Source organism: Aspergillus udagawae (genome assembly GCF_001078395.1).
Source record: "Aspergillus udagawae IFM 46973 DNA, scaffold_9, whole genome shotgun sequence".
Taxonomy (NCBI): Eukaryota; Fungi; Ascomycota; class Eurotiomycetes; order Eurotiales; family Aspergillaceae; genus Aspergillus; species Aspergillus udagawae.
Window position 1 is genome coordinate 21,698 of NW_025091272.1, and position 27,766 is coordinate 49,463.

General features: G+C 46.2%; 9 protein-coding genes across 9 annotated transcripts; 7 read left to right on the forward strand and 2 right to left on the reverse strand.

Moving 5' to 3' along the window:
- Positions 1-2,301: 2,301 nt before the first annotated feature.
- Aud_010243 (SWIRM domain-containing protein) lies at positions 2,302-3,435 on the forward strand (the record flags this gene model as incomplete). Its single annotated transcript, XM_043295086.1, has 1 exon — positions 2,302-3,435. One exon carries the CDS (start codon positions 2,302-2,304, stop codon positions 3,433-3,435), a length of 1,134 nt encoding a protein of 377 aa, XP_043151021.1.
- Positions 3,436-4,510: 1,075 nt separating this feature from the next.
- On the forward strand, positions 4,511-6,007 carry Aud_010244 (CDC50/LEM3 family protein; the record flags this gene model as incomplete). Its single annotated transcript, XM_043295087.1, has 6 exons — positions 4,511-4,610; positions 4,683-4,719; positions 4,783-4,879; positions 4,937-5,642; positions 5,693-5,855; positions 5,908-6,007. 6 exons carry the CDS (start codon positions 4,511-4,513, stop codon positions 6,005-6,007), a joined length of 1,203 nt encoding a protein of 400 aa, XP_043151022.1.
- Positions 6,008-6,434: 427 nt separating this feature from the next.
- On the forward strand, positions 6,435-7,472 carry Aud_010245 (zinc metalloprotease; the record flags this gene model as incomplete). The annotated part of the gene is made up of 2 exons (XM_043295088.1): positions 6,435-6,731; positions 6,798-7,472. The coding sequence occupies 2 exons, from the start codon at positions 6,435-6,437 to the stop codon at positions 7,470-7,472; spliced, it is 972 nt and encodes a 323-aa protein (XP_043151023.1).
- A 398-nt stretch (positions 7,473-7,870) lies between these two features.
- On the reverse strand, positions 7,871-11,284 carry spt16 (chromatin-remodeling protein SPT16; the record flags this gene model as incomplete). The annotated part of the gene is made up of 7 exons (XM_043295089.1): positions 7,871-8,356; positions 8,412-9,010; positions 9,060-10,491; positions 10,554-10,706; positions 10,769-10,890; positions 10,949-11,033; positions 11,105-11,284. 7 exons carry the CDS (start codon positions 11,282-11,284, stop codon positions 7,871-7,873), a joined length of 3,057 nt encoding a protein of 1,018 aa, XP_043151024.1.
- Positions 11,285-11,959: 675 nt separating this feature from the next.
- Positions 11,960-13,413, forward strand: Aud_010247 (putative mitochondrial carrier protein; the record flags this gene model as incomplete). The annotated part of the gene is made up of 4 exons (XM_043295090.1): positions 11,960-12,168; positions 12,223-12,229; positions 12,346-12,494; positions 12,555-13,413. The coding sequence occupies 4 exons, from the start codon at positions 11,960-11,962 to the stop codon at positions 13,411-13,413; spliced, it is 1,224 nt and encodes a 407-aa protein (XP_043151025.1).
- Positions 13,414-16,832: 3,419 nt separating this feature from the next.
- Positions 16,833-18,971, forward strand: Aud_010248 (putative MFS monosaccharide transporter; the record flags this gene model as incomplete). The annotated part of the gene is made up of 7 exons (XM_043295091.1): positions 16,833-16,891; positions 16,951-17,028; positions 17,119-17,407; positions 17,472-17,665; positions 17,727-18,227; positions 18,305-18,468; positions 18,574-18,971. 7 exons carry the CDS (start codon positions 16,833-16,835, stop codon positions 18,969-18,971), a joined length of 1,683 nt encoding a protein of 560 aa, XP_043151026.1.
- Positions 18,972-20,259: 1,288 nt separating this feature from the next.
- Positions 20,260-22,818, forward strand: pmt2 (protein O-mannosyl transferase; the record flags this gene model as incomplete). Its single annotated transcript, XM_043295092.1, has 5 exons — positions 20,260-20,400; positions 20,481-20,611; positions 20,673-21,225; positions 21,280-22,039; positions 22,175-22,818. The coding sequence occupies 5 exons, from the start codon at positions 20,260-20,262 to the stop codon at positions 22,816-22,818; spliced, it is 2,229 nt and encodes a 742-aa protein (XP_043151027.1).
- A 598-nt stretch (positions 22,819-23,416) lies between these two features.
- Positions 23,417-24,338, reverse strand: Aud_010250 (Rab family GTPase; the record flags this gene model as incomplete). Its single annotated transcript, XM_043295093.1, has 2 exons — positions 23,417-24,193; positions 24,270-24,338. The coding sequence occupies 2 exons, from the start codon at positions 24,336-24,338 to the stop codon at positions 23,417-23,419; spliced, it is 846 nt and encodes a 281-aa protein (XP_043151028.1).
- A 679-nt stretch (positions 24,339-25,017) lies between these two features.
- Aud_010251 (uncharacterized protein) lies at positions 25,018-27,315 on the forward strand (the record flags this gene model as incomplete). The annotated part of the gene is made up of 1 exon (XM_043295094.1): positions 25,018-27,315. One exon carries the CDS (start codon positions 25,018-25,020, stop codon positions 27,313-27,315), a length of 2,298 nt encoding a protein of 765 aa, XP_043151029.1.
- Positions 27,316-27,766: the final 451 nt, after the last annotated feature.

Here is a 27,766-nt window from a genome sequence, read left to right on the forward strand (position 1 = left end):
AGAGATAATACTTTCTTAGAATATTTATAATAGCTCTTAGTCTTATAGATTTTCTATCTCTATAAATATAGCTACTATATAAAATAATATTATGTAGACTTATAGTTCTTCTATAGCTATAGTAGCTAATATAAACTACTTTTTCTATAGCTAGGGTTAACTTATTATACTAGATTAGTATTCTAGAGGAAGATCTAGTACTATTATTATTTCTATAGTAAGCTAATAAGCTAATTAGATTTTAAGAATAATTAGAACTATAAGATTAGTCCCTAAGGCCTAATATTAACTAGTTAGATTAGTATAAAGGGAGTAAATAACTATATACTATTTAAGCAAAGAGAACTAATTACTAAGTTATATAATACTTAGCAACCTATAGAGATAAATATAATATACATGACATGATCTAGTGCATATGGCAGCATTATGGTTTGCCATAGCCCTTAACATAGGATGATAGGACCCTATTTTAGAGTTGGAAATAACCTTAATTTTTGCTATGGTCAAAAATACATGGTTTTAGTGGCTGCTTGATTGGAATGCTGCTTAGTTGTGGATTACAAGGTGTGCTTAATAAGCATGGTTATGTCATCTGTGATATTTGTATCTTAGAAGTTCAAACTTCAAACTTAGAAGTTAGAACCATCAGGAGAATAATATAAGCTTTATAGTTCATCCAATCTTTTCTAACTGTCTAAATAGAGTCTTATAATCTAAATACACTGTCACATCATCACATGACATGACTATGAGTCTATGACAATGATAGTGGTTGTACTGCTGGTACTGCAGAGCCCCAGGAGAGGGGTGGGTAAGGGTCCTAAGGGAAGATGATTATTAACATATTAATTCTTAACCTAATCTAGCTATGAAGTTATAATATAATATGATTATGACAGAACCTGCTAAGGCCCTGCTGGCCCCTGCAGGAAATTAGACTAAATATAACTCTAAGTCTCTAATATAGAGGCCCTTTCACTATATATCACTCAGATGGTACCCTCCTATTGTACTCTGATTAACAGGGTTGTAATAGAAAATAGGTAGAGATTCATGATGTTATTTTAACCCATACTTAGAAAAATAAAACTACATCATGTGTAACATTACTTTAGTAAGAGGTGGCTGAACAAGTGGGGTCACATGACTGTCTCATGATACCTAGTGACTTCCTTACAGTCGAACCCTATGATATGTGTTGAACAGCTTCTAGTCTGTTGTGGAGGGAGGGAACTTAATAGCCTTGCTATAGAGAGGTACATAACCACTATAGTCTTCATGCTGTATTAGCTAAGGTGTTGGCCTGTGGTCCTGTGGACAGAAGGCATAGCCCATATCTTACTCTTTACTATACAGATGACAGTACCTAGGTAAACTTTGGGGCAATCCATCTTTTATTCCAGCCAATTATGATGAAGGATGGCATCAATGTCCCACAACCTGTCGTCATGTGGCATATTTCATTGATCATTCCACCCCACCACTCTCTTAGGGTAAGGTAGTCATAGGAACTGTTCTAGTTCCCTCTGTTGATGCCTAATCTTCAATGATACCTTGTACCTTCATAGAGTATGTAGATTTCAACATTTTTAGCTTGATAATTCACATCTTCTCTATATCCATACCTCCAGTATTCTTACGTCTTCTACCCCCCAAAACCTGGTCATTAGATGTCAGCATACACTACCTCAAAGAGTAACACCTGACTGGATCACTGCACACCCCCGCAATTCATATTTATTACTACCCTGTGATACTATCTACTGACAAGCTAAATCTAAGCCATCGCCGCACTGACTCATAGTCAGATCTATCTTAAGGTCCATTTGGAACGACCTAAAGACTATCAAATCATTTGTCAACAAGGCTCATCACAACCCCCATTCCCCCCCTCCATACAGAATCGAGCCATCAGGTTCCCAATCATATTCAATAAGGAGAACTGACTGTCAAGTACCCAGTGGCTGGGAGTTTTATTGCTATCTGAGTCATATCTGTCCATTGCCACCTAAGACAAAGGAAGCGGCCCTGACAAATCACCTTTCACGTGTGTTTTGCCAACATTAGGTTGACGGTCACCTTTCCATTGACTTCTACTAACACTCTCGCATCAGCCTTCATCATCAATTGCCTTTTGAGGCATTATATCTCCAACAAACCCAAAGTCATATCTAATATCACTATCCTTCACTTCCCATTCCAACCCAGCTCGCTTTTGCTCTCCTGAGTCCCATCTTTATCAATAGAATGAACCCGTATACACCCCCAACGCCGTTGGATCAAAATCATAAACTCGCCATGAGTCGCCTACCGTCTGTTTCCAGTCTCATGTCACCTCCTGAATCTAAACCGTTCGAGAATTTCAATACCTCATTGTCACCTTACTCGACATCACAGGATTATTGCTCGTTTGTCCATGGCATGAAACTTCCTCCCATTTCTAGCGAGCGGAAGCGAACGCAATCGGAAATGGATTTGCCATCGCCGCCCGTCACCCCGTACACCGGAAATAAGAAAAGAAAATCGGATGTCTCAGAGGAAATCGAGCGAGATGTCGCGCTCGGTTCCTCGAGAGATCCTGTTCTGTTCCCTCATCACGATTCTTTGACAGATGTTGCCACTGATGAGCCCTTATTTGGGCAGATTCTTCCGGCCCCAGCAGAGGTTCTAATGGAACAACATATCGATTCTCACATGGCAAGATTTGATAACAAAGTGAATAAGCCAACACGTGATGAGTATCTCTTAGCGCTGTCCTGTGTGCCAGTCGTTTCCGCCCAGTATAACCGGAATCCTGCTGCCTGGGCCAAGGAGGAACGTGAAACACTTGAGCGTCAATTGTTCTTGATGAATCGTCGCCGACCTAAAATTTTAGATGCAAAATTAAAGAAGATTGCGCCTGCACCGAGCAAACGGGCGGTTACCACACAGCCTCGCGCACAGCGAACACCGCGGGCCAAGCGTTCCCCCAAATCCACGCCGCATCAAAAGGCGCATGAATCCTTTGACTTACCTGCTCAGACGAGTACTAGGCCTCCCAGGGGGATAGGAACAAATCGGGATGACACAGATTATACTTCCATCAAAGATTTCTCACCCTCACCAGAAACACTTGGAGGCAATGCGAAGGCATTGAAGGCAGACTGGAAAGGACAGATGTTAGATCTTAGCCAGGATCCGGACCGGCACCTTTTGAGCCCGGCTGAGCTCAGCCTTGCCTCCACTTTGAGGCTCTCATGCGCAACATACTTATGCAGCAAACGCCGCATTTTCGAGGCTCGTGTGAGAGCTTTAAGGATTGGCAAAGAGTTCCGCAAAACAGATGCCCAACAAGCTTGCAAGATTGATGTGAACAAAGCGAGCAAGTTGTGGACTGCTTATGATCGTGTCGGCTGGTTCGATTCGGAACACTTTCAACAGTATTTAGAGTGACCTTAGCAATTGGTGGACTTTTATTGGTCGAGAGTACGCATACCTTGCTATGTTGCCATTAGTGTTATTTTAGCTTTATTCTGTGGGAGTTGGACCAGGTTATTTAATAGCTCATCGATGATTATAGCCCCTGCTGCACTTCGGTCTGTTTGAAATGGGGCAAGTTCTTTCCCCTCCAGATCGGAATACAGCCTCGTTCTGCACCTTGGACTCTTTGCTTTATGAGAGCTGCACGGCTGGACTGTGTATTTAATCCCTTATCAGTTCTAAGTTCAGATAGGAAGACTCCACTTATGTCATTCGCTGATTCCTTTTTACTTATCCACCTAGCTAATAATCCTTAACTTTGGTACAGCTTGGTTTAGACGCTCTCTTTCGGCAGTCCCAGCATGCTTGATTTTCGACAGGCTATTATTTGACTGTCAACCTACGGCTTACCTTAAAAGGCTGCCATGGTGTCTCGTCAAGATTATCTGATATAGGCTTATACTGGAGGTATGATTTTCTATCAATAGCTTTAGTATTCAGTTATACCCAGCGCAGGTTGCCAGAGTTAGCCTGCAAAGGTGTACTTGATTAATACGGAAATCACTGACAGGTCACTGATCAATCTATGGAACACTAGTCGATAATTTTCCTAGAGTTTCTAAATGGACATAGATTGAGATTTATACCGTCCATCTTCAACCTGGCTGGACTAGTGTAACAGATTCCAACCATAATAATAGGGTCTTGGAACCTATGAGCTGCCCCTGAGGTTAATACACAAAAACCCAGGCAAAGATTCGAAATAACATGAAGTAGTTACTTTTTAAGGTAAGTCGTCCAGTAGTACGTAAGTCAGATGTCAGTGAACCTGGAGTAGAAAGTGGAATGACACTAAGGTATGCATTCGAGTCCACGGAAAGTATCGTAATATATGATTCGAGGACGCCACCCGAATGGTCCCTTTACTCCTATTAGTACTACTTTATTATCTAACTAGCCACTGAACAACTCTTAACGGTTTAGACCGACCAGAACCTCTTCACATTCAATCCCCATTGAAATTCATCTAGAAATTCATTATATCGATATGTCTAATGTGGAAACCCCCCAAACAGGGTCTCTCAAAGATCAGGCTCGTGGGGGGCAGACTGACAGCGATAAGAAGTCAAAGACCAGGAGACCTGCTAGTATGAGCCCCCTCGGTCTTTAAGAAATCTTAATCGATACTCTTTTCCTCAATACTCACAGCCCAATAACAGACACTGCTTTCAGACAACAGCGTTTAAAAGCCTGGCAGTAAGATCTAATCTAACTATATTGTCGATTATACTTAGATTTGCTAACCCGTCGACACCATAGACCAATTCTCACGCCGCGAAGCGTTCTGCCCATCTTCTTTGTATTCGGCGTCATATTTGCACCGATCGGTGGCCTTCTCTTGTGGGCTAGCTCCCAAGTATGTATTGCGGATTCAAAATTTCATGCGCATTGCATCTGACAGCGCAATGATAAGGTCCAAGAGATATCTATAGATTATTCGGAATGCGCGGAAAAAGCTCCTTCTTATCCAGTCTCAATTGCAGACCGTGTTAAGTCATCGTTCAAGTCATCGACTGGACAGTCTACCCCGACATGGGAGCGTCGCATAGAGAATGGGACTACCATTTGTCGGCTGAGCTTCGAAGTACCGGACGATTTAGGGCCTCCCGTCTTTCTGTACTATCGTCTAACCAATTTTTACCAAAACCATCGGCGATACGTGAAGTCACTGGATATAGATCAGTTGAAAGGCAAAGCTGTTGACAATAAGACCATCGATGGTGGCTCATGTGATCCCCTTAAACTCGATCCTACTGGAAAGGCTTATTACCCGTGCGGACTCATTGCGAACTCCCAGTTCAATGACACAATACACAGCCCTGAACTCCTCAGTGACTTGAACCCAACGGTGTACTTCATGACTAACAAGGGCATCGCCTGGGATAGTGATAAGGAGCTTATTAAAACCACACAATACAAACCATGGGAGGTTGTGCCACCACCAAATTGGCACGACCGTTACCCAAACGGGTATATTGACGGTATTCCCGACCTTCATGAGGATGAAGACTTCATGGTTTGGATGAGGACCGCTGCTCTACCGGCTTTTAGCAAACTGTCCCGCAGAAATGACAACGTGTCTATGAAAGCTGGCTCTTATCGCCTGGATATTGAAGATCGTTCGTCCGCGCTATGCAATTCACCTTACCACGGGCTAATTGGACTCTAGGGTTTCCGGTCACTGAGTATGGTGGCACGAAGTCAATCCTCATCTCCACCAGAACTGTCATTGGGGGACAAAATCCTTTCATGGGTATCGCTTATGTCGTCGTTGGCGGTATTTGCGTCCTTCTTGGGGCTCTATTTACCCTAGCCCACTTAGTACGACCAAGGTTTGTGTTATTGATCCCTTGCTCAAAAACTACTAAAGCTTACTGTGGGTAGGAAACTCGGCGATCACACTTACTTGACCTGGAATAATGAACAGGAAAGCACAGTCATTGCTACGGACAGGAATGACAGATTTGGACCGCATGCCCATTGATACAGGCTCAACCAGCATTGCCCCGTTCCGTGCGTTACGGTATTGACTGTGTACTTTTTTCTTTGCTTCTGCCATTACTGCTTTTCAGGGTGTTCACATGGTTATCGGGACGAATTTCACTGCCATTGCTCTTAAACATTACAGTATGTGGTAATCTTCCTTTTACCAAGATGTTGATTCTGAGACTGTTTCCTGAATAGGCATGATTCCTCTATTGGTGAATAAACAATTTTGAGAATGTGCACACTTCAGGCTGGAATTTCTCCACTTGTCCCTTGTCAGGCACTTCCTGTCAGAGATGACATTCCTGTCTTGGGGTAATCGACACTAAACATTCCAGTTTCCAATAGCAACAAGATGTACTTTATAAATTCCAGACAGCCTTCAGAGGTTGAAGCCAAGATGCTCTGCGACAAGTTCCTTCAACATGATATTGCCTTCTATTTCCCGCATTTATATCTTGCTTGTTATAAGTCTCATGTCGAACCGCCGAACGCGGTGTCATGCAACGGCTTTACAGGGCCGTTCTCTGTGTGCTACTAATGGTCCAGATGCGGCATTGAGGGCTGAACATGAGAAACTGGGTGCGATCGAATCCCATTCGGATAGCGTATCTTACGACATGCGAAGAGCCTTGGAGCCCATTGAGATAGAGACGTGGTTTCACATTGTGAGTGGCGAAACCGATGCAGATTTAGTAACGGACGAGATGGTCACACTTCAGGTCAGTTTACATTTATCGGAGACGGCTGCGTCGCGATTACTCTTCAACTAGTTGACAATCTCGAAGTTACGTTATCTGCAAAAAGCCTATGAAAACGCTGCAATATCTTATCGGTTAAAGGGCGTCACGCGTCATGTTAATAAAACTTGGGCGCGCAATGGGGATGACTCGGCAATGAAGAAAGCACTTCGCAAGGGAGGTTACAGCACGTTAAATGTCTACTTTCAGACCAACCTACAGCCGCCCTCCACAACAGACTTTGCGAGATGGACCTCTGAAGGTGACAATCGTCACGCATATAATTCAGACCCTGCCTCCCCTAGCGTCCTTGGTTTCTGCACCCTTCCGGATCCAAGCATTAATGCCAGCAGCCCTCGAGTCAGCTATTCCAAAGATGGCTGCAATGTGCTGGCTAAGACTATGCCCGGTGGCCCCATGACTCATTACAATCGGGGCGGTACTGCAATACACGAAATTGGTCACTGGAATGGTCTCTTACATACTTTTGAAGGGGAGTCGTGTTCGAACGAAAATGCTGGTGATTACATCGCGGACACACCGCAGCAGTCGGTGCCCACTGAAGGGTGCCCTTCTCAGAAGGATTCATGCCCGGATAGTCCTGGCTTTGATGCCATACATAATTTCATGGACTATTCATCCGATGACTGTTATGCTTCCTTTACATCTAATCAGCTGAAGAGAATGCGAGACATGTGGTTCTCCATGAGAAAAGGAAAATAACGTCTGGCCTGGGACAAATTCTGATTATCTATTTTCTAGTACTCAATAGTGTTTGTAAACAGTCGGAGACATCGCTCTCTGACCACATGCGAAATCTAGTGTGTTACATTTCCATGTTATCGCCCTTTCAACTAGGGGATCTCTCATGATCATTCACATTTGCTGTCGAAGCCCATGGTTACCCAGCACAAGATGTAACTAGAGCTAGTTGAGCATGAGATTAGCCATTATTCCTCTACCCAGATACACTGTCAAAGCAAGGCCGATAGCCCTATCCATAAGATTTTATTGAGCAAATACCATGACCATTATCATCGAAGGTAATCTGGATGAAAGAGTAGCCGCTTAAGTCCAATCCATGAAACTCAAGAGTATTGGAGAAGAAGCCACAAAGCACACTACCGTTTTCGCTTCTTGCCATGTTCTTCATCATCCACACCACCTTCCCTATCCTTCTTCTTAGCTTTCCTCTCGAGCTCATCCCAATCTTCACCACTCTCTTCTTCTGCGCTGAAATCACTTGCCTCCGCGCTAGCATCATCGTCAAATTCGCTATCGTCCTCGGAACTCTCGTCTGCTGCCAATTCCGACTCGGAGAGCTCAAATGCAGACTCCTCCTCCTCTTCCGATCCGTCCTCTGAATCAGACTCTGCGGCTAAGAAGGACCAACCTCCATCCGCAAAGAAACCGTAAGGATCACTCACAACCGTTTTCATGATGGTTGTCCAGTTGAGGTTTAGAGGTCCCTCTGTGAAAGCAATATCGACGGAATCCAGCCAGTCTTTCACGCTTTCCAAGGACTCCACCGGGATCGTATTTATATGAACAGGGGCCCTGTGAAAGTCCTTGAAAACGAAGACTAGATCAAAGTTTTTGAGGCCAAACTACAAAACCATCAGCAAAACAATAACATTAACCATAACAGTAGTAGCACCTTACCTGCACTCTCTCGAGATGGGCAATCTCAATCTCATTCAGGGTGATGACTAGGAAGGGGGGTTCCGTCAATTGCACGAGGGCGTCAGTGGTCGGTTGTATCAGAACATTGGAGCGGTTGGGGACGCCAGTGAAACCGATCTCTCGAAATGGTATGTCGACATCAACGCCCTCGTCTTTCCCGGCATCAGCTATCTTCTCAGCGAAGGCCTTAAATTCTCTGTCCAATGCTGCTCTGCGTCGCCTTTCCTCTTGTTCAGCTTCGAATTCCTCTTCATCTCCATAGCGATGTTTGCGTCTGCGATTACCAGTCTCGTCAAATTGCATCTCGGTGGCCTCTCGGTAAAATTGCACATCTCTCGTCTTCCTCTTCCCAATCATGATAGGCGTTTTGAGATGGACGTGAATGAGGACAATCAGCTCGTGAGCACATGGTTGGAAGAACAAATGTTTGACGTTGCTGAAAAGCACGTCGACATGTTCATTCCGGAACGGAGACATGTATCGAAGACCGTTCTGATGTATCTCGACCTCACCCGGAACGCGCTTCCCATCCAAAGGAGGTCGAAGGTAGACGTCAGGTAACTTTACAGGACGGCGGTCTATGAGTGATTAGCATTGGCAACTGATTTGGGCGGTGCAAGGATGTACTTCGTATCTCAATGAGCTTGTCTTGCTCTACAACATCTTCCATCTCCTTCTTTTCTTGCTCCCGCCTCAAAGCATTTTTCCTCAATTCAGTAATATCCTGGGCAACCTGAGCCAGCCTCTCGTTGTCCTTAGAACGAAGAGTCAGGTTTCGCAGGAAATGAGCCGACAGATCCTCGAAAGGCTGGTCATCCTTCCTACCAACTCCCTGGCCCGGGGAAAGAAAATTGATGCGGAGGTACGCATATTCGCCTTCGTCGCTTTTACTTGCATTCTTGATTGTGTTGATATGGAACGGGACTGGTCGACCCATTATAGGAACTATTACTGTAGATGCTTTTTGGTCAACATATACCGTGAGGTCTCTCACCTTTGTTGGCAATTGATTGTCCCTCTTGTACGATTCGAACCGTTTGAATTTTTTCTGCGTAACGCCATTGTCGTCTCCGGTAGTTCCAGCAAATCGATCAAGGCCCTCCCTTGTCTTTTTAGTGGCTAACTCCTTTTGGTGCTCGCGGCGACGCGCCTCAGCACCTTCATTTATTTGAGTTGGCCGTTCCGCTCGAAGCTTCGTTCTTGTGATGTTCCTGCTGGCGATAGCACCTGTTTTCGCTTCCTTTTTCTCCTTGATGGGTTTTTGAGGTTCCTCTTCGTCTCCAAAGTAGAATGATACGGAGTCCATGTCAAGACCTGCATCCTTGGTGAACACATGTGGTCCATTTTCTCCCACACGAACGGTGTCTGTGATGACCATAGAGTACGTTGAACTCTTGCTTCCTTTCAATTCCGGGTCTTCGACGTCTGTTAGTCCCACTGTGATAGAAAGAGTCATGCCGCTTTTCAGTGTTCTGCTGTTTTTCCCATTTAGCACCATGTTAGGATCTCGAAGCTCAATTCCGATACCAGCACCGACGCTCTTGACGAAATGGGACTCAAGCTCAGGTTTCTTCGTTCGGATTAGATTGATGGCCTTGTTGTATAGATCTCTGGCAATTGTGCCGTCGTGGACATCTCTCATAACCGCTTCATGTAAAGCCAGAAGAAACGCATAGTTTGTCTCTTGAGACTTACTCGGATCCACTAAGTAGGTCCGTGCAATCATTGAACTGTAAGTCTTATACCGTATCCCGAATCCAGCGATAATAATGCCTGGTTCGAGATTGCTGTTATCAGACACTGCTGTGAGTCTAAGGTCATACTTTCCTCCGCTTTGAATGACGGGACCATAGGCCCAGTCAATCTGTTGAGCATCGAACTCGGCCGGTAGTTTGCCCAGCTTGTTGAAAAATTTAGCGTCGTCGATTTTTGCATCGACCCGGGCGGAAAGAGCTTTATGAGTCATTTGCTTTTCTTCGTCGAGAAGGCGTGACATTTCCTCCACAAAGTATTCAGACATCAAGCCACTGCAGGCTCGTGAAGCATTTCTTATGGACACCTGTACAATATTAGTTAATTGTCCTTCCCAGTTTCCCAAACAGTAAGCTCTTTTCAACGCACCAACTCGTCGGTATCCTTCACTGCAAAGGCAGCCGACAGAGCCGGCGAAATGTCAACTTCCTCTATTTCGCCAGATAATGTCGCAAAAGTGCGCTTCCAGTCTTCCGCGAAGGGACCCGCAGTTGTGTCCTTCGGTAAAACACCGACTTTATTCTGCATATCGACGAAATTAGTTCCAACAACACAACGGCAATGCCACTTGATAGAGCACTTACACCAGCGCTTCTGATGACTTCAATGCATTTCTCGAATGACCTCAATTTCCCTTCAGGATCCTTTGTTGTAACCAGTATTTCAACTGGGATCTTGCCACCCTTCAGCGGCTCAAGATGCTTGGCTGAGTGGACACCGTTTATTCAGCAAAAGCTCCTGCATTTCGGACGCAATGAATTTACCTTTCTTCGCAGTTGTCACAACATAAACAGCTTCCAACGTAAAGACGAGAAGCGTGGCTGGAAACTCGTAACCTAGCAACCAGAACTAGCAGTCAACCGACCATTATGTTAGCGTCGCAAAAAAGCACCAAATGAAGCGGCAGTGATTGAACATACATGCATAGCGTTATTCTTTTGAAAAGTATTCGCCTCGTCAGTTTTGCCCATCAAGATAACAATCGAGCCAACACCACCGAATGTGGGGTGACTTGAGCGTTTGTCCGCTCTCCATGCCGCGTAGAAGCTTGACAACCGATTGAAAAACAAAGACTTGTCTATCACAATCTCTTCAGCCATGATCTGATGGCGTCGAAAGTGAGATTGTCGTGCAGGGTGTGCTGAGCCTGCCTGAAGAACTAGAATTGAACAATGCTCGTCAAGCTTCTCTGATCGCCTTAATGAATTCGGTAACGCGAATATGGTAAACGCAAAAGTTCGAGGATGTGATGGTGCATAGGACTATGTAAGGACGGAGAATAGCGAAGTCTTGAAGTAGTACTCACGCGAGGCTAGTCCTACGCGTTTTCCTTATGTTTGAGCAGTTTGCATCCTTTGCATGGTATGCTAACTCTTAATTGGACTCTTGGTACGGAGAAACAATAAATGATGTTCAAATTTCTAAGTAAACATTTATTACTTTTACGGAAGTAGAAAGGTATTGCCTTTCAGATTCACACCACTACAAGATATTCATATATATTTTCCAGTCTTTTTTTTTTTTTTTTACTTATTATCATGCCTACCCAGGTACCATACCTCCTTTCATGAAAAGGACATTCAAGATAATCTCAATGTTTGTCTACTTGTCTTATCCTTCATCTCAATTATTTTCTCCGTCTTCCGGTATCTCTATATAGGCGAGGATTGGTAAAATATCCGGATAGGCAACTGATAACTATCCTCTCCGCAAACTTTTGTGATCTGAATGCATATACGTCCCGATGGAGAAGGGCGCGCTAGGTCATCCGCATAATGTCAACTGAGGATACCATTTCCCTTGGGGATCAAGTACGCTTCGACGACAATGTCTCTGGCGCAGAACCCAGCAAGTCTACTCGAAGAAATCCTCGGAATGATGCAGCCACTGGCGCTTCGGCAGCTGGTGTTCGTGCAGTCAGTGCGCAGATGGTTGCTTTCTACTTCAGAGCTCCCGTCAAGGCATTTTTTCGCACTCGGGTTGAGTATGCACTCCTCCCTTTCGCTACGCAGACTGAGATTTGTTGACACACGTCCAGTTATATGGTCCGTATACCAGTCGAAACACTTCCTGGCTTCTTTTCTCCGAAATTCTTAGGACTCATATACTCATTCCGTCCGACGTGAGCTAATGATTGTTCCACTCGAAACGTTCCCGTTAGGCGTTCGCAAGAGCTGTTAACCCTCATTCCACTGGAAAGCGCTGGTCATTACATACAACGACACCTGGTCTTCTTGTCCATGCCGTTCGTACTTATGGTTGGCGGTTCATCCCCAATCAGCTTTTACCCCCTATGTTGGCAAATGCAGGGTGAGTTGAGTCCTCCATTTTCTCCCTTCGGTCACTCTGGGCCCTAATATCTGCTGTTAGCATTGGCGCTGTCCTGTATACGTCGTATCTCCAGGCCCTTGGCGTCCTATATGAACCCGTTTCCCGAAGTGTCAAGCGTATATACCCTCCTGCATCACCTGTTGATACATTTGCAGCTGGCTTTGCCGCTGGTACGATACAGTCAGTTGTAGCTGCGCCTCTAGACGCTCTCCAGGTTCGATTACGAACAAATGACATGCTCCATGGTCAGTACCGCAGCATGTGGCACTATGGACGGAACAAACTCGAAGAAATCGGTCTTCGCGGCATTTTCGCAGGCTGGAGCCTGTCACTTTTACGCGACTCATTTGGATACGCCCTTTTCTTCAGTACTTTCGAATACATAAAGTCGCAGGCATATTATTCTTTTGTTACAAGATATTACGGGTCACTTCGCACCCATCAGCTGGACAGTCTGCGAGACCCTCAATCAAGTGACCGTGGGGTCCCGCTCATCAAACCTCACTACAGCTTAGAGCCATGCTTCCTGATGTTAGCCGGTGTGGCAGCGTCAATTGCGCAGCAGGCAGTACAGCATCCGCTGAGTGCTATCCAGAATATTCACTATTCTCGGCTAGAATATCTTGATCATCAGGCTAACCTGATCTCCACGAAGGGGCAGATGATGCAAGTCTATTATTCCGCTTATCGAGAAACATTCAAACGCTGCAAGAGGAGAGCAGCGCGTGCTGGTGGTTGGCGTAAATGGTTATTTCAGGGCTTTGTAGGAAATGCTCTTCGCCAAGTGCCTAGCACTAGTGCTGGGCTGGTGATATTCGAACTTGTGCGTCGCAAATATGCCAATTTAGCAGACGCCATCTACATTCAAAGAGAAGGCTACGACATTCTCCTTACTTGAGAGAAAGGTCTGGTCAGCGATTATTCAGTTTGTCACGAGGATCCCTCGTTGCTTTATTCTGATACCAATGTTTAGCGGTAAGATATTCGAAGACGCACATTGATGTCGATTTTCGCTGTTTCTACATGTCTTCTTGCCTCGAGCCTGTGTCTGAACTTATGTGCAATGAATGGAGAGGTCGGGTCTTATCTCTGGCCCTTATACTATATTCATGGAGTAGATGTCAGATGACTGTTCACATGGCACTTGTATAATATTGTCTGGCTTCTCGCTGGGCTGACAATATTACCATATCTGGCCAGGTTATGTGACCTTTGCCTCCTGAGATGCTGAGGTAGGCTATGCCCGTGATGGCTTTTGCGTAATGGTCCCAGTCGAGTCAGTCCCACTGCGTACCCTTTTTGTAAACATTACGCCAGTACTTTCGCCAGGTAGTATAGTGTAGCCAGACCATCTGTAAATATAGAGGAAGCACACTAGAATCCTGACAGGTTTGCGTGCTTTTAATGTCAAGGCGCTACATATTAACCTCCCATTCATGGAATTTTGTGGTCACAGGTGAGACTGGTGACGGCACAAGAGAGACCACGGCCAGACCTAAGCAGTCTTCTTGTCATGGAGGTTAGGTTGATCTTACATTCATGCACAGACTCCCTATAGTCTCCTACATGTATCATGCAGTAGGGTTACCCTACAAGATGGCTTAACTCTCTGGAAAGTCCAATTCTCCTAATGGATGCCCTGATCATACAGATGAAATAAAAGTACACTGCTCCGTAATTGTCAGCAATACCTGTAGTTGGTGCTTAGGTGATCAGATATCAGGATCTCACGGAAGGCAGGAAGTGCTACGGAGATAACATTGAATATTTAATGACTTATGATCCTTATTCCAAGATAAACATGTGGATTTTATGCCTCATGTAATCTGCATAGCTTCGCAGTTTAGTTGTGAAGTTCTAAATGGACAATTCATATGCTCAATCCTCGAAAGGCATCATGACAAAGCAGGCTGCCAAGTCCATCATGCAGAGCTTCCATTTCTCGATTGATACTACGGGTTTCGGAGTCTCAAGGTGCATATCTCTTCAACCTGGAAGCTCCGACAAGTTGTTGTAGAGTACCATTCATTCTTAGTACTGCTGATATGTCTCATATGTTGTGTAGAGTAAGGCACCTTAAGAAAAGAGTTGAGATCTCCACCATCGTTGGCTCACTGCCCATAACAGGATCTACCTTAGTTACCTACTGGTCTTGATTCCAGATGCAATGACTAACTAGTGGAATGTTCGGCTGGTTCTCAATGGTACCTAGAAGAGGTGTACGGAGTACCTTGTATGATGAGAGAGGCCCATACGTTATGGTTCATTGTTGGTGCCTCGACAGCCATTTTCGTATTCAACCTTTCTTAGTATGGGAACGGTAGGGGGTATAGTCCCACTTCAAAAAAGGACGCCAAACTAGACAATTTACAGTTGGAGTATGGAGAATTACCTTAGACATTCATCTTAAGGCGGCTTTCCTTTTCAAGGTGAAGCCAGGTCAGGAGTGGTAAGGCAGTGACTAAGGCGCCTTTTAACGTAACTATTTCCCTACCGAGTCGATCAACACCCCCGAGCCGATCACCTTGTAATTCATATAAAATGGCACTCTTCAAGGCCTCAATATCTCAGCAGCTAGCTTATATTAGGAAGAGTTGGTGGAATCTTTATAGGATATATACTATGAAACATTATAATTATTTTTCAAGTTTCTAAAATGTCGTTCTTCTCTCTAGAAATCTAGCAAATATAAAATACTAAAAAATACAGGCCTCATCACTACCTAATACCTTGAGAAATACCTATACCAGTAAGCTGTGTGGCCGATGTATATAAGTATATTACTATACTATGCTCTTTGCCTAGATTTAGTCCCCCGTAAACGCTTGGTTGTTGAGATATTAAGGCCTTGAAAACAGCCATTTTATATGGAATTCAAGGTGATCGGCTTGGGGGGTGTTGATCAACTCGGTAGGGAATTACCTTAACTAACTATTATTAATATTTATTATTGGGTAAATGATGCACAGTACGGCGGATACTACGTACTCTCATCTCTTGGCCTGGGCATATTCCGTAAGTACTCTGTACCCAAGGTACCTTAGTCTACCTGGAGGAGGTACTTACTCCATAGGTGCATTCCGTCCCGTTCCCGTCCGCCAAGTTGCAAACTTACAATAATACATGACCCAACGACCCAGTCATCCAATAAGGCATCAGGGGCAATGATTAGGCTGCTCTAACCGTCTGAGTAGACTGTGAGTGCTATGTCTCTTCCCTGGCCTCCACTTTCAGCACCTCTCCCCAACTTTCTGGGGAATGCAAACGCCCAAGTGTGTGCTCCGTGCATTCAACCCACTGTCATCCATCATTTTCTTCCGTGCCATTCTGTAATCATTTATCTTTGATACCAAGGTGTCAAATAATCGTCTCTATCCATTCAATCCATTGTCTAGTTTTCACAACCCTGCTGTTGCATGTGCTCAGCTCGCTATCTTATGCCAGCCGTTGTCGTTGCCTTATTTGGTTTTTCCGCCTGATCACTTGTTCTTGACTAAACAGCCTCCAACTGCGTCACTTGGCTACTCCGCTGATCCATTGCAAGCATAACCCTTGAGCATAAGTTCTGACCTCCTCGCCGCAACATCTCCGCTATCTGCTCTCGTGGTCTCGTAGATTCTCCGGATCAACATCCTACTCAAGTTGTCTTGCGTCATCGGGCCAGAAAACGTCCAGCTTCCCGCAGCACCAGTCATCATACCCCTCGGAAAGCTGCCATCGTAATCTACAACACCTGTCTGGTCTACCTTCAGGAAAAAATTTCCAGACCCTGCATGGAGGAGTTGGAGAGCTTGATATCTCCAGTCCACCTTTGATCACTTCAAACTCTCTCCGAGAACCCACTCTTGAGCGCGGAAGGGCTGTCGCTTTCAGCCCACCACAACCGCCAACATTCCTTCAGCAAAGTCTTCTGTACGCACCTCAAGTACTATACCTCTGCGGTCACTAAGCGCTCATTTGCAATCATCCTCGGGGCACTTTGTCGGTGTTGATTCTGCGAGCGAGAAAGGCAGTCGACGTTCCTCATACTCGTCTGGTCACACTGTCGAGTCTACATTCTCCGTTTGGACCGACACAGGTGACCTAGCCGAGCAGCTTGCAGATGTAGAAGAGCCTTTTCGATATCGACTGCGGAAGTCCCTGGATTGTGAAACAACCAGGGCAGAAGGGTCTCGAGCTGGACTGAAGCGACAAAAGCGCGTGCGCTACATTGCTCAATTGCCCGCTGGCCGGACCAATCTTGAGAAAATATCCATTGACATTCCCTCACCTGCGCCTAGGCGGATTTCCAGGATAGAGCGGTCTTTAGCTATCATCATGTCTCCAAGCAATAGACACACCGCCCAGATACATGGCTTGGTTGGGAAGCCCTTACTGTAAGAAGATCCCGCTTTTGATCACTGGCTCTGCAGTACTTTCGTTGACCTTTATACAGGTACTTTACCAGTGTTTTCGTATCATTAGGTGTCTTCCTTTTTGGTTATGATCAGGGTGTTATGTCGGGTATAATCACGTTCGTCCTCCGACTTTGCGGCAAAAGGCCTCCATGCCTTGGTGATGATAGGCATGGCGATTTTGAAACAAATGACTAACGTAAATACAGTGGTTGGTACTTCAAGGATTACTTCAATCAGCCATCGCGAGCCGCGATCGGCACAGTGGTCGCCATCCTTGAAGTTGGTGCATTCATTTCTTCCTTACTCGTCGGCCGGATTGGCGACTTGATAGGACGGCGGAAGACCATTCTTTACGGCTCTATCGTGTTTTCTATCGGTGGTGCTTTCCAAACCTTCGCGACTGGTCTACCTATGATGATGCTCGGCCGTATCGTTGCAGGCCTAGGCGTTGGAGCATTGTCAACAATAGTACCAGTTTATCAATCAGAGATATCCGTATGCGAAATCACTCGATTTCTACTCCCCCTTCTTTTTGGCTGATCTTCTGACGTATCAATAGCCGCCTCACAACAGGGGCAAACTAGCGTGTATCGAGTTTACCGGCAATATCTGCGGATACGCGGCTAGTGTGTGGGTGGATTATTTCTGCAGTTACATCGACAGTAACTATGCGTGGCGTTTGCCACTGCTATGCCAATGCATTCTAGGTACCCTCCTAGGCCTAGGAAGCCTCATCATATGTGAATCGCCGAGGTGAGTATCTGAAATTGGCAATCTAAGCCTCATGCCATGCATATTGCTTATACAAAGGCAGATGGTTATTAGATAATGATCACGATGAAGAGGGCATGGTGGTCATCGCCAATCTATATGGGCAAGGGGATTTGCACAATGACAAGGCCCGACAGGAGTACCGAGAAATCAAGATGGATGTCCTTCTGCAACGGCAGGAAGGCGAAAGATCCTACACTGACATGTTTAAGCGTTATCGCAAACGAGTCCTCATCGCAATGTCAGCTCAGGCATTGGCACAGCTGAACGGTATTAATGTGATATCCTATTATGCCCCACTCGTCTTTGAGTCAGCGGGCTGGGCGGGTCGCGATGCTATTTTGATGACCGGCATCAATGGGCTCTCGTACCTTGCCTCAACAGTTCCCCCATGGTATCTCGTGGACCGGTGGGGAAGGCGCCCGATCTTGCTTTCCGGGTCGGTTGCAATGATTGTTTCTCTGTCTCTGATATCTTATTTCATCTATATCGATGTTGTAGCAACTCCGACTCTGACTGTCCTTTTTGTCATGATTTACAATGCGTGAGTATCTTTTGTGCTCCTCTCCTCTCTCAGTGAGCGGAACTATCGAATGTCTACCCAGTACTAACACAACTTAGTTCGTTCGGCGCATCCTGGGGCCCTATCCCCTGGCTGTACCCTCCCGAGATCTTGCCCTTGAGCATCCGTGCCAAAGGGGCCAGTCTTAGCACAGCTACGAACTGGGCTTTCAACTGGCTCGTCGGAGAGGTGACTCCTGTCCTCCAGGCTGCGATCAAATGGCGTCTTTATCTTGTTCATGCCTTCTTTTGTGCTTGTAGTTTTGTACTTGGTGAGCCTCACATTCCAGACTCGACACTTCATGATTCACTAATGGGTACTTTTTAAGTATACTTCCTCTACCCCGAAACGAGCGGTGTACGTCTGGAAGACATGGACGTCCTCTTTGGAGATGCGACGACTGCTGTGCCAACACCGGCGACACAAGCTGAGCGTGGATCGCTTATGAGCGGCGGCTCGCCTGTGCCTTCCCTTGACATCAGACGGCAGTATGGTCAGTTTGGAACGGAAAGCGCCATTCCTGGTTTAGATATCGATCCACCTAACATCAGCGCCCATGAGAATTCTAAACCTGCAGGGCTTAATCCTTTGAATGAAAGCAGCGGACGGCCTGAAGGTATTGGCGGTTGGATCTCAAATATGGTCAGTCGCCACAGAGCACCGGGACCGCAAGCGAAAAAAAATCAGTATAGACATCTGCGGCAAGAAGAGGATGAGAACGATTAGAATGACCTGGATTGTATATTTATCTCGTGCTCCTCTCCGTTTTTGAGAATTCGTTGCTTCTATAGTACTAATTCTCTACTTTTCTACCTTTTCCGCTTTTTGGTGACATATCTGCTCCTTCTCTTTGTGGTCTCGCCATTATTTCATCCTTCTCTTCTCCTTTATCAAGGAGTAGAGGGGCTTGGTGTCAACGAACAATCCTGCTTTGGTGTATCTATGTTGTTGCGTGGATAGAACTAGGCGGCGCGGATTTGACCACATAGGTCAGTATGGGCTTGTTTCTTCTTCGGCAGTGTCCATGTACATGTGATATAGCGGTCTGAAATTTCTCCAATGTATGAAGGATTTCATTAGATCTTGAAAATCCGTTAAACACTAATTGAAATTCTGTTCTGGTCAGGGCCGGTTTCTGGTTATGATAGAAGACGTCTAATCCTGGGCTTCTTATTTCATTCATCCCTCTTTTCCCCGTCCTTTTCGTAACACATCCACCTGTGAGCACATATGTCTGAATAATTGATCTACCAACATCAGTCGGAACAAAAATGCCCCTAGATATTTGTGCGAGATAACCCATAAGCATCCCATATCCCACAGTTCTGACAATCTGACCGCTGGTTTCAGGAAGGCTTGGTAGTGTATGTTGTTTCACATATGAGGCGAAGATCAATAGTTTCGTCACGGACCATGCCAAAGACTCAAAAGACTATCATAGATGTACTCCATAGGCAAGCCGCAAAAATTATGGGTAAGTACGTACTCATTGTTGGCGTGTTGGAGAACAGTGAGGTGAGGTGGCCAGAGCGGGGCCGATCCGATGCCGAACCATTTTTTCCAGTGGAATTACTCTGTTCCTGGCCAACTATCCATTTGCTTACTACCTAGGTACCTTAACAGTCTCAGGCCACATACTTCAATCCAGCTTCTACTAGCCTTTCGTTTCATGCCTGCTGTAGCCACCTCTGCCTTTCGCTTCGTTTCTTTTTCATTTCCCAAACCCTCATTGCTTTTATTCGATTTTTCCATTTTACAAAAGTACTTTTCTGATTCCCCCTGAAGATCTGTCGAGGACCTGTAAGCTCACCGTCATTATAATCTGGATACCAACCTCTTCAATTGAGAATTGGATATGCCCGTGTACTACCTCTGAGGGTCATCTCCGCCAACTCATTCTCTTTCTCTGGACTCACTATCTTAAGACTGTTTTGTATGCGTTCCAGTTTCCACCGGTGCCCTTGCAACGTGAATGCTGACTTCTCCGCATTGATTTAGGATGAGACCATCCACCATGGCGGAAATGGATGTCGCATCAACCACCGGTGCCAATGTCGGCTCCGATTTGCGGCGTAGGAATGTTCATGCCACAGAGAAAGTTGATAAGCCCTCATCTCATAGCCTCGAGGACAAGGACGCAAAGTTGAGGCCTAAGGTATGATGGTTATAATCACCCTTTTTTTACCTGCAAAGCGTCGCATCTTATCGCCAGCTAATGTCCCTTCTGCCGAACAGCCCAGTTCCTTCTCCTCGATACTAGATAGTTGGGAACCTTTCATTGCGCCGATCGTGCTGACGGCCCTGGCTGTCTTCACCCGTATGTACCGCATAGGTCGCTCCAACATTGTGACATGGGATGAAGCCCAGTACGTTACATAACACCTTAGCCATGTGAAACTACCACAGTCTCTAATCACTCTCGACCAGCTTTGGGAAATTCGGTTCACACTACTTGAAGCGAGAATTCTACTTTGACGTTCACCCGCCACTGGGAAAGATGCTTGTTGGCTTATCCGGTCTCCTTGCTGGCTACAACGGATCCTTTGAATTCAAATCAGGAGAGAAATACCCAGAGGATGTCAACTTCACATTCATGCGTGTCTTCAACGCCGCTTTCGGTGTCATGTGTGTTCCTCTCGCTTATTACACTGCTCGAGAGCTCGGTTTTCGCAAGGCCACCGTTTGGCTGATCAGTCTGATGGTTTTGTTCGAAAACTCCTACGCGACCATTTCAAGGTTCATATTGCTCGACTCAATGTTACTTTGCTTCACCTTTACGACCACCATGTGTTGGGCTAAGTTTCATCGGTTAAAGCACGCTAGCTTCTCAATTGAGTGGTTCACCTGGCTCTTCTTGACTGGTATAAGTATCGGCTGCGTATGCAGTGTTAAATGGGTGGGTCTTTTTTGCACAGCATTAGTGGGTCTCTATACAATTGAAGATTTATGGAATAAATTTGGCGATCTTAGGATGCCGAAGGTCAGTACTGAAGGGATTTCCGGAATACTGCTTTGTACCTGACCTTGTGAACAGACAGTCCTCGTCAACCACCTACTGGCTCGGGTAGTCGGATTGATTATTATACCTGCTGTGGTATATATGTTTTCCTTTTACGTGCATTTCTGGATTTTGGAAAACAGTGGGCCGGGCGACGCGCAGATGAGCTCTCTCTTTCAAGCTAACCTAAAGGGCACCGAGGTTGGAAAGGACAGCCCTCTCGAAATTGCCCTTGGCTCTAGGGTCACTTTAAAAAATATGGGTTATGGTGGAGGACTGCTGCATTCTCATGTTCAAACTTACCCCGACGGTTCCAATCAGCAGCAGGTCACTTGTTACCATCACAAGGACGCAAACAACGATTGGTTCATTTACCCCAACCGCCATGAACCTGAGTATGACGCCAATGGACCTCTGGCTTTTGTTGGTGATGGCGATATTATTCGTCTTATTCATGGGCAAACGGGCCGAAACCTTCATTCGCATGCCATCCCGGCTCCTATCACCAAGTCTCAGTACGAAGTCTCCTGCTATGGTAACATCACTATTGGGGATGAAAAAGATCACTGGGCAGTGGAGGTTGTCGATGATGTCGCTTCAAGGGACCGAAGCAGGATTCGAACACTGACAACTGCATTCCGCCTGAGGCACATCGTTCTGGGCTGCTATCTGCGCGCCGGCAACGTGAACCTCCCACAGTGGGGGTTTAAGCAGATCGAGACCACATGTGTCAAAGAGAACAACCCTCGCGACGTCTACACGCATTGGAATGTGGAGTCTCATTTCAATGATCGACGTAAGTACCACCCGAGAAGCTTGAGCATTGCCCGCTCAGGTTGTGTTTCCTCTGCTGTTTTCACCCTTCAACCGCCTTACCTTCCCTTCCCCATCGAGCAGGCTGGTACCCTGGTCTGACGTGAAATTCTCGCAGTTCCACCTGGTGATCCAGGATCGTACAAGTCCCCCTTTTTTAAGGATTTCATTCATCTGAATGTCGCCATGATGACATCGAACAACGCCCTTGTTCCTGATCCAGACAAACAAGATGACCTTGCATCGAAATTCTGGCAATGGCCCATACTCAATGTGGGCCTTCGTATGTGCTCCTGGGATGACAGCACCATTAAGTATTACCTCCTCGGAAATCCCTTTGTCTACTGGGGCAGTACAGTCAGTCTCGGGGTTTTTGGACTCTTAATATTCTGGTATCTCGCCCGCTGGCAGCGGGGTTACAAGGATCTCAGTCAAGCGGACATCGATCACATCCATTATTCCGGCTTCTATCCTGTACTTGGATGGATCCTACACTACTTCCCCTTCATAATCATGGCTCGGGTGACCTATGTTCACCATTATTACCCTGCTCTCTATTATGCCATACTTACCTTCGGTTTTTGTGTTGACTGGCTTACTCAAAAAATGAGTCCTGTGGCTCGTGGGTCTCTGTATGCCTTCCTTTACATGGTCATCATCGGGATGTTTGTTCATTTCCGAGTCATTGTGTTCGGCATGGAGGGACCTAGCCAGCAATGGGCCAACTTGAACTGGCTGAGCGGTTGGCGGATTGCGAATTGATTGGATGTCAGGCACCTACAAATTTCAACTTGAACAGTTCTGTATCCATTATTCATCGTGCAATGTATGTCAAAGTGTGTCTGGCGCTACTGTTGCTATTCTTGGAATGATTAACTCCGTATAATACTGGATTCTCCGATAACGTCTGCTTATGTGCGCGTAGACAGACACGACGTAGCGACGTCTTTCACCATCTGCACACCGATTGTGTTGGAGTTCTGGGACAAGCAACACCTTCAATTCGGCATATAATGAAGCTTTCAGTTCCAACTTCATCGTCCAAGCAATTTATACCGATCGGTTACCACTGCGCACTCTATAGGCCAACATCTTAACCTACCAACTACACAATACTATCATGTAGCCCTGGCAATACCTTGATAAGTTCTTTCCATCTGCCTGTCTAGGTATGGTGGCTGTTGCAGGAACAAGGAAGGTGATACTCAGGCGAAAGGAGTTACCCAAGCACAATCATTAACTAAACAAGCAGGCAGTACGATATATAATTAATTGTATAGACGAGTCATGTCATGCATTGCAATATCCTGTATTACAACCAAGACTTGCAAGAGAGCTCAGATAACATGCATTTCTCATGCTAGCAACAAGCTCCGCGCCAACCATTTCCACCACTGCGCATTGCATCATTCAAGCCTAAGGTGATGGTTTTCGGCGTTACCGCGCTTGCTCCCCCTGTAGCCCCAAAACCCTTTACACCGCTTCGACGATCGTTCAGGTCGTATTTTCCTGCCTCGATATTGCGATAAATCCTCTCGGCAACTTCAAGGAATGCGCGCTCGACCCCTTCACCGGACTTTGCACTGGTTTCAACGTAGCGAACAACATTGTTCATGCGGCACCACTCCTCCGCTTCTTGCTTGGTGACACGCCTCTGATTCACATCGGATTTTACTTCCGCGAGATCGCTCTTGTTTCCAACCAGGATTACAACAATGCCATCCTCTGCAATTTGCCGAAGATCCTGCAGCCATTGGGTACACGAGGTGAACGTAGATGGACGAGTGATATCAAAAACGAGGAGAGCCCCTGAGGCGCCACGAAAATACGAGCGAGTTATCGACTTGTAAGTCTCCTGGCCCGCGGTGTCCCAAAGGGAGAGCTTCATTTTTTTCTGTGGTTGATCTCCTAGCGGTTTTCGTGGAGGGCTGGGGAGGCCCGAGGCAACAGACTCGTCGGATGCAACCATAGCTGTCGCCGTTGAAGGTGGCAGAGTAGAAGAATCCGAAACATCGGAATCTACCCCCAGACTCTTTGAAGCTGGAGGCCCGACTGGAACAATACGCGAGCCGAATTCCACGCCAATAGTAACATCATGACTGGAAGAGAAGCGTCCTTCGCAGAGCCGAATGGTCAACTTTATAACAACACGCAGGTCAGCACAATTTGTCTGACGTTTAACATTAAACTGTGTAAATGGGCTTAACACTCACACTGGACTTTCCAGTGCCGGAGTCCCCAATACAGACAAGCTTAGCGATGTAATCCCATGGCTGTGACATGGATACAAAAGATGTCGGAGCAGGGGTGTCAAAAATGCTCTATGTTATCGATTATCAGGAAGTTGCCAATATCAATATATTTCAACTCATACTCCAATACCTCCCGCAAGAGAGCCACATCGATATGCTAAATTTCTTGTTCTGGATGCTTCGATGAGGAGGTACGTGGGATCAATTCGACTTTGTACCCAGAATGTACGGAGCATGGTCCTGAGAAACACCTGCTGAGTCATCTCTGCTGACCCTGCCTGGCCATATGACGAGTGTGCTCCCGTCACATCATCTGTTACCTCCGAACATCTGCTTCACATGAGCAAGTCCATGGATTTATATTAACATCTTAATTGGACCTCTTTCAGATTCATTCATATTTAGCGATTTTGAAAACAGAGAGACTGACTCTCTAGATTATGTTTCCTCCCTGTCTTTGCTACTTCATTTACATCCAATATACCTGTGATACTGAATATTAGCTCACCGCAAATTGTCCGGCCGCACACTATTAGAGACTCTAGTCACGATAACAGCTGAGAAATTTAACGCGAATCTTCATTTAGCATGAATCAAGGCCTCTAGCAATTCCAGGTACATTACAGGTCATGTTCTCAGAGTGTATGCATTCCAAACTAATAAAGAGCTACCCTGCTATCCTTTGCATCATTCCTTCTGGTCTCTGTGCATGACTCACATCAATAACACAGATGCCTCGCGCTTTCTTGCTCAGTCACAGTCACGACTAGGCCCTTCCCTCGACGATGCGCGTCGTAATGGCAGTGATCGTCTCAACGCACGACCAGGAGCTTCTCGCCTTTCTTCATCGCGGGCACTCTTCCGAATGACACTAGATCCTTACCACCAAGCCACGTCCCAGGTCTCTAATCTCCCTTTCGGTTCCCGAAATTCAGCTCAGCCCGCACCTCTGTTCTTCAGCGCCACAGATGATTTTGGTGACGAGGATGATGAAGCAGAGCGGGAGCGCGAGGTTGCGGACTTCTACGCCTTGCAAAGGTCAAGGCGGCATTTTGGCAGCAGCCAACTCAAAGATTCTTCGGAAACTGGAGAGGATGGCGACAGTTCGATCAGCCTTGAGCAGCAGCCTCTCCAGGATGATAAATATGTCAAGCGCGGGAGGATCAGAAGCTCTTGGCGTGCCAGCAGTAAGTCTATGAATGGGGAAAGCGGTCGTGCATTCGAGTCAATTGCTATGACAGCCGATGACCACGGAGGTCCCGATGAAGTTCGACAAAGTCGTAGCCTCAGAGGGAATTTGGTCGATATTCGTCTCGGAGATACATTGAGATCAGACGAGAATGTTGACAAGGCTGGGTCACTTAATGGTCTTGATGATAGTCCTCCATCCGTCCAGCTGTTCCGGGAACAAACAAGCTCCGAGCCAAGAGTTTTTGGTATAGAGACGTTCCTCGGGCCGAGCGAGATAGATAAGCAACAACTTCTCGATGACCGTGAACCATCAAGCATAGCGGACTCTGGTCTTGAGCCTTACTCACTAGGGGAGACGCAACCTGGGGCCCATGATACTTTCTGGGGGAAGCTCTTTTTGATCTCTCTGGGCTGCCTACTTGCTACCTCGTTTCTCATTTATTTGCATACATCTGCGCCTTCAGGTGACAAATCGAGATGGGGGGACACGATATATCTCACTGTCCATGGATCCTTCTATCTCCTCGGCATCTATACGGTGGTCTCGGTATTCATATCACTGCTTTGGTTGGCGTTACTAAGGTATTACGTGCGCTCCTTGGTCTGCGCATTGATCTTTACAGTTCCTGTTATACTATACTCTTTCTCGCTTTATCCCTTCATCTCGAGTTTCAAAGGGATTTGGCATGGGGCTAGTATTCAGGACAAAGCCATGAGGGTCGTCTCTCTCGTGCCGTTCATTATCTCAAGTTTTTGGATATATAATGTTGTCCGGAGCCGCCACGCAATTGGCAAAGCCATCGACATCCTTGAGTTCGCCTGCCGAATTCTCGCTGCAAACCTCGAATTATTACTCCTTGGCCTTGGCATCCTGACTTGTATTGTCTCCTGGACGTGGGTCTGGATGCTGATGTTCGCTCGAGTTTTTTTAGGGGGGCGTATTTCAGAATCGCACGCTTTCGCCCTCAACATCAGCAGCTGGTGGCTGGGAACCTATTATGTCTTCGTTTACATCTGGTCATTGGGGGTCATCGCCGGTATCCAACGTTCAGTTACAGCTGCAACAGTGAGTCAGTGGTACTTTCACCGTCTCGCGAACCCGAAACCCACGTCTAGGCAGATAGTACAGGCAGCTTTTGTCCATTCTGTCACCACGTTGTTTGGCACAGTCTGTTTCTCTAAGCTGATAGCATTATCTACTCGGCTGCCGCTTCTATTGCTGCCAACTCGCCTATCTCGGCTTCTGAATTTTTTCGTGTACTCACTCGTTCCTTCTCCCCTCGCGGCGCTCACAGACCCTCTTGCTCTCACTTACGCCGCTATTCATTCTCAACCGCTCATACTATCTGCTCGTGGCCTCCTCGAAATGCCGAATGTCTCACTTGCGACGGCAGTGTCGTCACTCCATCCGAGGTCGTCTTCTTGGTCCCATGCGGGTTCTGCACCGCTCCTCTCCTACCGCCTTTCGAAGCTCTTTCTCCACGCCGCTCGCTTCATGATGTCTTTGGCACTCGGTTTTGGAGGATGGGTAAGCGCTGCTCGGAACCTCGAGGTCGCCAGGCCGGGTAATGGAGTTCATGGCAGTATGTATGCCTATGTGGTCGGACTCATTGCAGGAATCATCGGGTGGAGCATCCTAGGAGCGGCTGAAGGCGTCATCGCAGATATTGTCGATGCCTCGTTCATCTGCTGGAGTAGTGAAGTTGGTACTCGTGGTGGAGAAGCTCGGTATTGCCGCGAAGCTGGCTGGCTTTTCGGTGAACATTTGGCGAATGACCTTCGACATGCAACCCATGCACACCAGTCTGAGCCGTAAGCATTCTGGACAAGTCCTTTATATCCATAGCTGAACATTCGATCGCTCAATCCACATTCGAATTCAGCCCTTCTAATGGGCCTCGTTCTCAACGCCGATATGAGTAAGATGGTTCTATGTCATGACGTTCGGATCTTTATTTTCATACTCTTTTCATCTGAGACCATTGCAATTATTCAATGATTTGAATTTTGCGTCACATCGTAAGTGCTTACATTTGCATCTTCTCTTTTGAATTACCAAGTTTCCACCTTTTCTTTTCGCGCGACGTTTTCGTAGGTGCCATATTTCAGTGAGGCCGCGATAATCTGCATACACTAGACTACTCATCATTTGAGTATTCCCATCCATTAAATCTACCTATTTTGTTATACCAGATAGGGTAGTCGCATGTCATAATCTCGGGAACCTATAAAATTGTGCTATCACTTGTCTAATTCTGGTGGAAAGA